Source organism: Berghia stephanieae, chromosome 5, assembly GCF_034508935.2.
Source record: "Berghia stephanieae isolate SIO BIC M18660-M18661 chromosome 5, UCSD_Bste_1.3, whole genome shotgun sequence".
Taxonomy (NCBI): domain Eukaryota; kingdom Metazoa; phylum Mollusca; class Gastropoda; order Nudibranchia; family Aeolidiidae; genus Berghia; species Berghia stephanieae.
The window spans coordinates 40,120,320-40,134,088 of NC_088364.1; the positions used below are offsets into that span (position 1 = coordinate 40,120,320).

The 13,769-nt window shown below is 36.2% G+C and overlaps 1 protein-coding gene across 2 annotated transcripts in view; it reads left to right on the top strand.

Annotated features, from left to right (window-relative positions):
- Window positions 1-13,769, top strand: part of LOC144972913 (protein phosphatase 3 catalytic subunit alpha-like) — a 45,967-nt gene that overhangs the window by 1,811 nt on the left and 30,387 nt on the right. For both annotated transcript variants that reach the window (XM_078914716.1, XM_078914715.1), the window contains exons 2-6: window positions 4,319-4,519; window positions 5,200-5,324; window positions 5,996-6,107; window positions 7,928-8,073; window positions 10,363-10,502. In XM_078914716.1, the coding sequence (XP_078770842.1) occupies window positions 4,319-4,519; window positions 5,200-5,324; window positions 5,996-6,107; window positions 7,928-8,073; window positions 10,363-10,502 (724 nt within the window). The remainder of the gene's footprint in view (window positions 1-4,318; window positions 4,520-5,199; window positions 5,325-5,995; window positions 6,108-7,927; window positions 8,074-10,362; window positions 10,503-13,769) is intronic.

The following is a 13,769-nucleotide window of genomic DNA, read 5'->3' on the forward strand; positions in this document are numbered from 1 at the left end:
ACATCATCATTCCTACTGCTACAACTACCACATCATTAACCCTACCACTACAACCATCACCACATCATCATCCCTACCACAACCACCACATCATCATCATTCCTATCACCACTACTGTTATAACTACCAGCACATCACCAACCTACCACCACCACATCATCATCCCTACCACCACATTATCATCCCGATCAATAATACTGCACCATTCACCTAATCATCCTTACCACAACCACCACCACATCATCATCCCTACCACAACTACTACAACCACCATAACACCACCATTCCTAAGACCTCTACTACTACAATCAATACCACACCATCATCCCTAATACCACTACTACAACCACCACTACATCATCAATCCTACCACCACTATTACAACCACTACCATATCATCATCCCTACCACTACTACTACAACCACCACCACATCATCATCACTGCTACTACAACCACCACCACATCATCCCTACCTTCACTAACTACTACTACTACTAAAACCACATCACCATCCTAACCAATACTACTGTACAACCACCACCACATCATCATCATCACTAACACTGCTACTACAACCACCAATACATCCTCCCTACCATTATTACTACTACAACCACCAGCATATTACAGGGATGTAAATCTTTCAGAATTATTAGGATTTCCTATTTTTCACACATTTTCTTGCTTCCCCAAACTATTTAAATATTTCTTAATACCTCACTACCAACTACTCTTGTGATAAGAGATACTGCTGTACATATAGAGAATTTGTAGTGAATATCCATTTTCAATGTACTGAAACACTAATTAACACTACTGTTGTGTCAGTTATGATTATACGTGTATTTCACCATTCAACTTATTTCCACGACAGCTTCCGAATTTTAATTCGGAAGTACTAAGGATTGATAGCGTTCGAATTTCCGAATTTTCCTAATTTTAATTCGGAACTAGATTCACATCTGTTGTGTAAACAAGGAGGGTTATTTTTAGTTTACCGGAAGCAAAACATGGGCTGCAGAATCGAAAGTAGAAGATTGTGGATACATATCGAGTATTCATGACTGAGTGCTGAGTTGTTGTTACACTTTCTTCCTAAGGCTCAGTTGGAATGTATTTCTGTTTCTGTAAGTAATTCCTGTGTGTTGCAATTCATTTCAGTCATAATGAGTCTGAAGATACATTTCCCTTAGCCTTGGTCTTAATGAGAAATTTCTATGGGGTCTCATTTCTGGTTGAGACTGCCACGAACTTTTGACTGTGGTGGGGGGAAAATCAAATTTGTTTGTTCTCATTGAAAGCTACACCAATAAAGTAAAGGGCTTTTAACACGATTCTAAACCTAATAATGTAGTATTGTAATTGTAATGTACTTCTAATTGCCTTTGTTATTAGCAGAAGGGTTTGAGGCCTGAGAAAATGATAAATATCGGGAAGTGACCATCTTTCCAATCTCAAAATTGGCCTTAGTAATAATATGGCTGTTGAAATTTGAGTACGAGTTTTTATTATTGTCAGATTCCTTTAGTCAATGGGGGTAATATTTTGACTTGAATATAATTTTGATATAAAAGTTTAGGTGTTGGATTACGTGCAGTGAAAATAAGTTAAGAATTCCAAAATTCTGATTTTTTCATTACCCCAAACTAATTTAACCCTGTTTAATCCATAAAGATAAGGATAATACTAAATGGGCACTGATTTAAGCATGAACAACACCAAATAATGGTATTTCCTCCTGACAAAAAGGAGACATAAATCATTAAAATCCATCCATAAACAAAATAATTTAGATTTTATTCTGATACTTATCACTTAAAAGTCCTAAAAATGTTGTCACAATCACAAGGCCGTATATCACCTCATTCCTGGAGTGTCACTTGGAGTTTAGACTATTGAAATGAGCTCGCAGAATTTCAGAATTTTTTTCAACTTTGCATTTACATCCCTGATATTATCCTTACCATAAATACAACTACAGCCTTCACATCATCATCTCTACCACCACTACTACTAGAACCACCACCACATCATCGTCCCCACCACTACTACTACAACCACCAGCACATCATCACTACTACTACAACCACCAGCACATCATCATCCCAACCATAAATACAACAACCACCTCCACCACATCATCTCTACCACCACTACCACTAATACATCATACAACCATCATACGTCATCATTCCTACCATCACTACTTCTACAACCACCCACACGTCATCATCCTTACAACCACCACCATCTCATCCCAACCTCCACCACTACAACAACCACCATTTGTTGTAATTACACTTTCAACTTAGGAAATTCCACTGAGTGGTGTCAGAAATTGCTGCGAGACACATTTTGGATTGCATCTCAGTAAATTTTAATGAAATTCAAATTTATAGGTTATGGTCACATGGATGGATCTTTATCTTTGCGCTGAAAAATTTCCTCCTTTTGTGACCAGCCATTCTCACCCTGGTAGTTAGACCTTAATTATATCAAGTATGAGACATATTGTGAATATGAGATGTTTGGATACAATTTAAAAAGATAAAAAGACACGGATTAAGATCATGAAATATAACAATTGGAAAAGAAATGGTAAGCTGAGAAAATGGCATAGCAGTGAAAGTCACCATACAACACAATCAGGATCTCATTAACATAGGTGCCAGTTCTCTTGTTTGTGCAGTATTTCACTACAACGGTTGGTAACTAAAGATATCTACTGCTTTCAAAAATTATGGTCAATGATAACAAAATTTTTTTAGTCATAGTTTGATCTTTTCCAGTGAAATGAAGCTCCAATTCTGCCACCTTTTTATATATGGAAGCAGATTCGCAATACCAGAAATGTATGTAATATTGGGATCAAACTTAAGTAAGGTTTGTCTTATCCATTTTCAAGGGAAAGCGCCATGGTTTAACTACCTTGCCAATGATAAGGAGTGGTAGTTGATTTCCATTTTCACTCTAGATTGCACATGTCTTGTCAAGACAGATATTTGTAGAATATGGCTGTATCATCAGCCTCACATACGTCAATGCAACTGATAGGGGTCTGGGGTGAGGAAAGAAGGCCACTATGGCTGAGAGGTTTATTTTAATGGGATCTGATTGATTCGTATATATATTATAGAAAATAACGGGATTGGACAAAAAGTTTTTAAACGAGATTGATTTTATCTAAACTCCACTGTATATATGTTAGGCTTCACTCACTCTGAGGATCCAAGACGTTTTCAGTTTGAGAAAAAGGTTGACATTTGAGTTTTCAGTTTCAATCATTTTAACCATTGACATCCATGTCCTGTAATTAAAGCTGTTCAGCTAAATACTGTCTTCATTTGTTACTCATGAAATTAAATCTTTAATGTCCATGTTATATTAAACCAAAATGAGTGAGTCACTGAGTCAACAGACTAATATAGCTTGTTATCATTTTTTGTGTTTGTTATTTTAGTCTCTGCTTGATGCCACATGTCTTTCTTGAGTAGAGGTAGTTTTTCAAATGTGAGAAGTACGGATAGTTGTTTTGTCTGAAATGAATGTAGCTAGTGTAGATTTTTACATCAAATTGTCCCATGTGCCAAAAGCAAAATGCTTGTCTTTAATTTGTTCCATTTATTCAAAAGCCTGTATTCAATCTGTTAGAAGCACAGCAGTGGTTTTATATCCTCTTCCTCCTCTCTCCCCCCCCCCCCCCCCCCCCCCCCCCCCAGTGATGAATTGAGATCCAACTCCTAATGTTATTGATGGAAGTCTCAATCTGATGGGTTTTTTTCTCCTTTCTTATAAAACTCCCTCTCTATTATCAACATCAGAATGTTTGGATGGACGCCATGCATAACAATGCGTTGTGAAAAGAATAAAAACAGTGATTATTTCATATAGATAAATAGCATGTTCATCAAGAAGTCTGAAGCCGTAAAAGAAAAGTTCTGAAGGCCTCTTCAAAAAAATGTATGCATTATTAAGCTGAGCTTGTGATGATGTGTTTTGGTCCATTTTGCCACAATTAATGGACAACTTTATAAAAGGAGCTCAATCTCTTACTCGGTTATCTTTATTGCTGTCTTGTTTCATTGTGGAGTGGAAGTTTTATGAAGCTTGGTCACCACCATTTTGTGATCCTTATTTCTGCTTTCTCACAATAATAAAACTTAGCTATAGAGTAGGAGTATACAGATACCATACTGACAGATTTTCAGTCTTGTAGCCCCATTATAATATAGCTGATAAATACTGATTTTAAAGGGTCAGATCTGGCGTTTTTAAAAATTTTATGTTCTCACTTTTTGTTTATTTGATTTTCTCAGGTGTTCCTTTTCCCCCTTCTCATCGAGTTACGATGAGTGAAGCCTTTGATGCAAGGGGAAAGCCTCGACCAGATGTTTTGAAACAGCACTTTATTTTAGAAGGTAGAGTCACTGAAGATGTTGCCCTTCGCATTATCAATGAAGGTGCTGCCCTATTGCGCCAAGAAAAGACGATGATAGACATCGAAGCTCCGGTCACAGGTAAAGCTTAACTGTTTGTCGGTTACTAAACTATTTATGTTTTAGTGAGTTATATTTTATGTGATTACATGTGGATTGGATAAGAAAGTACAAAATATGGTCAAGGTGCAATACTCGAACCAAATTTTTTGGTTTGGTCCTTGACCTCCCATGATGGGCAGGAGGTCACTTGTTGCGTCTTTTCCCCCCTTATATCTGTTTTCCGAGATTTTTTCTGTGCTTGTCTGGAATGGGATTGCTTGGTCTGGAGTCCTTGGTCGATAGGGAAACAGTCAAATGTTTAATATTAGTTTTGGGAGATTTTTTTATTTTTTCCTTGTAAGTCTTATGTATTATTAGATGATTTCTTTTTTTATTTTTTTTCTGGATATATTCTGTAAAAATTTAAGTGGGTTCCTATGCTGGTGTCTGGATGAGACTTAGGTGATCTAAAAACTAAGCACGTTGATAGTGTGCTCCTGGAATATTATGTTTCCTATTTCAACACGTCTACTTTGTCTTACTTTTTCATGGGTACCGTTACTTGTTATTCTACAATGTTTTGACTCACATGTTACCGCAAGTGCCACAAAAAACAAGCCCATTAAATAAAAATAAAATCCTTTTCCTACTATTACATTATATATAATGCCACTAATGTTGATTTATAAAAGTGCATTTATTTTTCTTGTATTTTTCAGTTTGTGGTGACATTCATGGTCAGTTTTTTGATCTGATGAAATTATTTGAAGTAGGTGGTTATCCAGCTTCCACACGTTACCTCTTCTTAGGAGATTATGTAGACAGGGGATATTTTAGTATCGAGGTTAGTAACAGATCTACATTTAAAAATTATTTTTTAAAAGCGCCTTTGAGGTTTCGACGAAAGGCGGTATATAAATATGCTTCTTATTATTATTATATATATTGTTAACTAAATTATTTGCTAGTTTATGAATGTATTGTAATTCAATACAACATACAGGCTGCATGGACTTTTTTTTTCTGTTCTAATCCTCAGTTTTGTTTTCAGGATCTTCCCTGAAAATTAATTCCAGGATTATTGTGTTTTCAAACAATGGATTTAAGAAAGAACTTCTAAAATGTGTTGCATTGAAAATCCTATTTCAGTTTGGATTTGTAGATTCCAGAATGAGTGAATTCTTTTGGATTTATATATATATATATATATATATATATATATATATATATATATATTATATATATACTGATAATTGTAATTTATAAAATATAATATATAATATACTCGGTTTACTGTCTTCTGCTGGATAAGTTGGTGAATTTGATAAGAAAGTAATTACTAAAATGCAGATGTTCATATATATATATATATATATATATATATATATATATATATATATATATTGTTTTTAGTTGTTGAGACTTATTTAAAATCATGCAAATAAATGAGGCTAATTACTAAATGCATATTTTATAAAAGAAAAAATAATTATTTTTGTTGTTGATTTCTTTCAGTGTGTTCTTTACCTTTGGGCTTTAAAAATATTGTACTCTTCAACATTCTTCCTGTTAAGAGGCAATCATGAGTGTCGTCATCTTACAGAATATTTCACATTCAAACAAGAGTGTAAGTTAAACTACCCTTTTTTTAAAATGATTTTTTAAATGTTTATGTAGTGGGTTTTTGTTTTGTTGGGTTTAAAAAAATTTTTTTTTTTTAGTTACGGGCGATATCAGTCAAAATCTGGTAAAGTTTCCAAGGAAAGTCTCCACCCCTCTTTGATTGTCATCACAAACACCACAGCATCACTTTACTGCCACAACTCATTGTCATCACCACCACTTCATCTATGTTCATCCCAATATTATTACTGCTGCCACAACAACCACTATCATACCATCATCACTACCACCACCTCCACGTCATCATCATTACTACCTCCTCCCATAGAGGGCAGGGAGGTACATACTGTGTCTTCTCTCCTCCAATATCTGTTTTCCAACATGCTTTCTGTCTTTGTCTTGGAATCTTGGAATGGGATTACTTGGTTTTGTCCTGGCCCTGGCCGGATACCCTGACTGAGAGGGAAACAGTCAATTGTGTAGTTAGTTTTGGGAGATGATATTTTTTTCCTTGTAAATCGTCTCTCTGTTATGTACTGTATTATTTTTACTTTTACATATGTATGATTTGTAAACAATTGAGTGTGTTCCTCATGGCGGGGACCTGTGCTTGTGTCTGGATGAGACATTTAGTGATCTCAAACTAAGTACACTGATGGTGTGCTCTTGGAATCTACATCTGTTCCCTATTTGAACCAATTCCCCTTTGTCTGCCTTATTCTTGGATGCTTTAATTGTAATTCTAGAACTTTTAACTATCCCATTTTCTTCCTTTTTACTGGCGCTGATATGACCTAAATGTGTTGCCAGCGCCGTAAAACCCCTAAAAACAAAAAAAAAACATTACTACCTCTGCAACCACCACCAACCACATCATCATCACTACCACTACTGTACTGCTACAATCAACACGACCACATATTATCACTGCCACTAATACAATCACCAAGACTATCACATCATCATCACCACATTACTACAATTACCATCAAGTCATCACCTATACTACTTCAAGCACAACCACCACCACTTTATCATCTACCACTACAGCTATAGCCACCATCATGATGACATCGTGACTACTAACATTACTGCAACCACCACCATTGCATAATCATCACTTCTATAAAACTACTAAAAGCATCATTACTACATCTTGATCTGCCGCTACAACAACCCACATCGTCACTACTACAACCACTGCCACCTGATCATCACTACAACCACCACCACATCATCATCATCATCACTACAAACACAACCACCACCATAAGGCTTTGGAGCTTTACTTAATTTGAAAAGGGGCCTCTTTGGATTGTATTTGACTTTGTTTACATATCGGATAATTCTAAACACATAAGATTTTGTTTGCTGAAATTCCTGTTTCAACCTTGAAATTTCTGAATGGTGTCTGAAATTCCTGTGAGCTAAATTTCATGTTAGCAGCCAATCACCGTGCAGCCCTTACATGGGAATGGTCACAACGTTTAAGCAGTTCTCACTTTCTTTCCCATTTTCTTTTGTCTTCATAGTGTTATTTCCTTAAAATTTTAGCAGCTAGGGTTCAAGAATCCTCACTGCCAGTGAATTTATGACTGTGTATTGCAATGTACAAATGTTGCCTTTGGCTGGTTTGATAAATAGTTTTGAAATGATTTATCGACACTGCTTTAAATAATGCTCATCCTATTATTTTGATCTTTTTAGACAGTATTCCTGATTAATATATGATAATTTTAGACTCTTTGTTTTATTTATTTGAAAAGGTGTTATTCCTCTTCAACAAAAAATATTTTTAAATTGATTTTTAAAAATCATTTCCAGGTAAAATCAAGTACACTGAAAGGGTGTATGATGCATGCATGGAAGCCTTTGACTGCCTGCCTTTGGCAGCATTGATGAATCAACAATTCCTCTGTGTACATGGAGGACTCTCTCCAGAAATACACACCCTTGATGATATCAGAAAGGTTATTGTTCTGTCTTTTATAAATGCTGTATATTGTGCTTTTTTCATACCATTTGTTTCCTACCTACCAAAAATATCTCCTTTATTTTGGCTATAAACAATGCCTTTTGTTTGGGTTGATGTAAGGGTAGTGCATTTTTCGAGCCGCTCAACGATACAAAATAAACAAGACTTAGCTGTTTTGTTTTGCGTGCATGAAAGATGGTACTAAATTTAGTACAGCGAACCAATTAGCAAACCACTCGCCAATCAGAAAGAAGAAAAAAGAATCACTGTATATATTCTCCCTTTCGATGTTGCTCTCTGTCATTGCTCTTGATTGAAATTGAGAATGCTTGATCTTGTGGGGTTTTTTTTGTTTTTTGGGGGGGTTTTTATGTTGTTTTCTTTTTCCTTCCTGGTCCTAGCGTAATCCTAAGCTGAGGGGGAGTAGGTAAAATGTTGTCTTTATTTTTGAGAGATATTTTTTCCCCTTTAAATTATCTCTCTGTTGTGGACTTTTATAGTTATGTTTGGAAGATATAAACATTGTAGTTTGTAAACATTTGAATGTATCCTCCATAGCGGGGGGCCTTTGTGTCTTGAAGGAACTTTTAATTCTGCCAAAATAGGCTCGTTGGTGGTTTGCTCATTGAATCTTTTTTCCTTATTTGAACCGGACCTGTATTTCTTTCATATTTTAACTTCAGATCTAAAACTTTTCCTCTATTATCTTCCTTTATACTGGTGCTGAAATGACATAATAGTGTTGCAAGCGCCGTAAAACCTCTACATCTACAAACAAAAAAAGTTGTTTTGGTTGTAACAATGTATGGAAATGTTTTGGGGGGGGGGGGGGGTTGGCAAATTTCTGATTTATCAAATAAAAAAAGGAATATCTTCTGATAACATATGTGATGCCGTATGACGGTTTGGTCTGGAAGGTACATCTCACTGAACTGAGAAGACAAAGAAAAAGTGACTGAAAGTGTGAAAATACGTTTTATTATTTTTTTCTCTTCAATTTTTGATTTTTTAACTCATTTTTCTAGCATAAAGTAATACTTTTCTCATTAAATGTCTTTCAAGTATTTAAAATTAATTTTTAAAGAGATAATAGTCTGTTTTCAGTCATTGAAAGAGTGATCATTTTCAAACGAATGCCACTCTGGTAAACTGGTACTTTTTCTCAAGGGGAAATCCAACCCTGCGTTTCTAAGTTTGTTTTTAGCTGTTTGACCACACTGAGTGGACAAATTAAAACACTGAAACATGGCTAGTCAAATTCTAGTTATGTAAACAGAAGTAGGCCATGCATGGTAACCAACCCTTGAATCCTTCTCTCTCATTGGTCCCCAGGATCACATGATCATAAATGATGCAAAATGGCCTCCTGCCCTGCACGATTTTATTTCGAAATATCTCAAGAAATTCAAATTATAATGATGATTTAATTAGATATTTGATAAATGAATAAATTTACTAATCACATTAGGTCGATAGTTTTCTTGAGTTGGTCGAATGCGAGAAGATTGTGGTTTTGTGGGCGTGACCGTGAGCTTGCCTCGATATGATTCGCAGAACGACAGAGTTGACTAGGGATGGACGATGGAATGTCGGGAAGAGTAAAAGAATGAGATATGATGGAAAGAGTGATTATGAAATGAAAAAGAGAATGATGGAACAGGAAGGGGGATGGGAAAAACAAGAGGGGAAAGAAACCGAGTGTATACCTTTTCCTTTCTGAGTGCAATGTACTGTTTCCTTCCCCCCTCCCAACTGAGTTGACTAGAGATGGACGCTGGAATATGAGGAAGAGTAAAAGAACAAGTTAATGGATAGACATTTAGATACAGTAACAGGATGATGAGATAAGATGGAAAGAGTGATTATGAAATGAAAAAGAGAATGATGGAACAGGAAGGAGGCAGATAGAGAGAACAGGTGGAGGGGAAGAAGAGAAAAGAGAGAAACAAAAGACGAAATGGATAGACAGATAGATGGAGATAATCTATGGCAACAGGAGGACGAGAAAATTATGAGTGATTATGAAATTAAAAAAAGAATGATGGAACAGGAGGGGGGAAAGAAACCGAGAGGGAGAGTGTATACCTTTTCCTCTCTTAGTGCAAAGTACTGTTTCCTTTTTGTTTGTTTATTTTTTAACAAAGTAAAGATGATTTTATATTGTTTTTCATAGCAGACTTGGATCAAGAAGCATTTACTTTACTTTTTATTTTTTTCCTATTCTTTCCCCCCCCCCCCCCCCCCCCCCCCCTTTATATTCTAAATCATTATTCTTTGTTTTCAGTTGGATCGGTTCAAGGAGCCACCTGCATTTGGGCCTATGTGCGATTTGCTATGGTCTGATCCACTTGAAGACTTTGGTAATGAAAAATCATCTGAACATTTCACGCACAACACTGTCAGAGGGTGCTCATATTTCTACAGGTAAGTTCTTAATATTTACCCAAAGAGAAAGTTTGGTTTGATTTAGTTTTAGAAGTTGAAAGGGGCTTGCGATACATTATAAAGGTTATTTCAATGCCAATGTAATGATAGATAGTATGCAACACCCAAGGGTCGTTGGATAGATTTAGAGTCTATGCCTGCAACTTCTTGAGTCACGGGCACCTCAGAATAATGAAGACAAAAGGGAATGGTCATAAGTAAATTCCAACAGCTTTAGCCCAGCTGAAGGCCATTCAAAGCATTACAGAAAGGGTTATGCTCTGAGATGTGATGTACATGTGGAAAATATCTTAAAAGAAAGTCCACTCATCTCTCTCCCACACGCACGGTCTCTAGCCAAGTCCCTTGCAAAACCCAAGTCACCTAATTCTAAGACTTCAGAAATTCACGAAGAAAGTTTAGAGTGGTGGAAGACACTATTGGTTGTCCCCCACAGACCTGAGGTTATTTATAGATTGCAATTAGTTAAGCACAGTATCAAACATGAGTGTTCTATTAATCTTTATGTTAACTTTATAAACGTCATCTGGTTTTAGAGAGATGATATTAGTCTGATAAATTATAAGGGGTGCTCCACTTAGTAACCACTGGGCTGCAGTAACGAAGATAAAAAAAAAAGTAAAAACAAATACTTTCAGGCCTTTTGACCAAAAAATTATTTCAAATGTCTTGAATAGATGTTTTTTGTTTTTTTAAAATTGTTTTGAGGAAAAGACAATTCGTTAAAAATTTACATTGTTATAACTCTACTATTAAGTATATATGTACACCAGAAGTAGTAATATGATATACGAAACCATGGTATTTTACAGTGATGCCAAAACCCTTGTTTCACTACGGAAGACATCCGGTCTGGAGCAAAAAATTCCCGGTTACGGGCAACTTCCATCAAATTCCAATGAAGTTATATTGTTCCAAGGCTGCCCCCCAACCACCACCATCACCACTAGTACAACTACCACCACATGTCATAATCACCACTATTACTGCAACAACCACCACCACCACACCGTCACTACCACTCCTACTAAAACCACCATAAACACGTCATCACTACCAATACTACTACAACCACCAACACAACGTCATCATCACTACCGCTTGCTACAACTGGGTGGGGATCCTGACCTCCCATAGCGGGCAGGGAGGTACATACTGTGTCTTCTATCCCCTTATATCTATTTTCCAACATGCTTTCTGTCTTTGTCTTGGAATGAGATTACTTGGTTTTGTCCTGGCGAATGAGATTACTTGGTTTTGTCCTGGCCCTGTTCAGAGTCCTGGCTGGGAGGGAAACAGTCAAATGCATAGTTATTGTTTTGGGAGATGATATTTTTTTTCCTTGTAAATCATCTCTCTGTTATGTATTATTAAATTTGTTATTTTTAATGTATAATGTAAGCATTTGAGTGTACTCCTCTTTGTTGGATTATGTGCTTGTGTCCGGATGAGACTTATAGGTGATCTCAAACTAAGTACATTGGTGGTATGCTCTTGGATTCTACATCTGATCCCTATTTGTTCCTAGTTCCCCTTTTGTCTTACTTTTTCTTGGGTGCTTTAATTGTAATTCCAGAACTTTTTACTATCCCATTTTCTTCTTTTTTACTGGCGCTGATATAACCTAAATGTGTTACAAGCGCCGTAAAACCCTTAAAAACAAAAACAAACCACTTGCTACAACAACCATTATCACATCATCATTATTACTACAACTACCATAACCACACCATCATCACTACCACGACTTCTACAATAACCACCCACCATCACTACTACAACCTATACCAACACTTCAAAACAAGCAATGGTTAGGGTCTCTTGATCAATTCTTTGGGTTGTTTCGAATTGCAATAGGCCTAGGTATTGCAATTTCTGAGCCTTATTCTGATTTAAAGTGATGACTTATCTTGGTGTCTCCATAAACCAGATAATTCTGTCATCATGAGAGATTGCTGCAATTGAGTGTTTAAAAAGACGAAGATCATTTATTTTGATTTGGGTTCGGTATCAGTTTTTATATATAAATTTTGTAATTTGCATCAGATCAATTTTTGCACTTTTTCAACCGTGCAGACGAATAACATTTTTTAAAAAAACACTTCTAGAATCATAGCATTAAAGACACATTTCACTCTGGGAAGGTTGGCACTCAAACGACAAGTCGCAGATTGCAACATATTAATTTAACATCTTTTTCAGGCAAAATGGCTTCGCCGGTCTGTCTTTCAGGCAAATTGATCCCCGTTAACTTGCACCCATGGTGACACCTTAACTGGAATTCTCTTTAATATTGTGGTAAATTGTTTTTTTCAAGTCTGTACTGTCGTCTGGAAACCCCCACAGTTAGAAATCTAAATAAAGGACACATGTCTGGGCTGTTGCAACTGATAACCTGTTGATATAAGGGATCGCCTTACCATCTATACATTGAATTATATCCATGAGGGGTTGTTCCATCTTGCTGGAACCGTGGGTTTTCTCAATCTTCAACCCCAACTCATTGCCCTAGCCTTTCCAAATGACGTTTACTGTTGATAGTTACAATATTCCCTCATCATCAGAAGAAAAGGAAAAAAAATGGTCTGGCAGTTTACCGTATCTGTTCATGTAAAAGTGAGCTTCACCACTCAACCAAATGTTTTCAATTAATTTTTTATCACAATTCATTTAACCCATGAACAAGAGTCGGGCTTCAATTCTCGCCTTTTCATCAGAGTCCATAAGACATTGGTGCATTTGTATTTCATACGCTTTAAGATGATGATCATGTTTCATAATTTGCTGAAAATATTCTTGATTCAAACCAATGTCAAGTGGCGCACGTTGACGAATATATTGTCCAGGTTGCTCTGAAACATGCAGAAGATTGATTAGGAAATTTTGTTGCGTATATGTTTTTGCATCACCACCACTGTTGTTGGGTCGGGATTTTGAATGTTTATATTGATTTTCTACAGATGTAAACCATTTGAAGGCATATACACATCTCAATGTTTTGCCAGTCGAAGTTCTTGAGGTTTTCACCTATTAATGTTGAACTTTGTTGCCAATTTTCGTCGTGTTGAGGTGAAAGACTTTGTTGCGTCAACTGTGTGAAAGCCTTCTGAGCCGAGAGGTTGGCCAGCTTAGAAACCAGTTATGTGCTATGTCACAGAAATTGTGACATTTCAAACTGTATTTTGGTACAGTTTTGTACATTATCAAGAAAGTTATTAGGGCCATTCCACGTCAGTGGATCAAGGG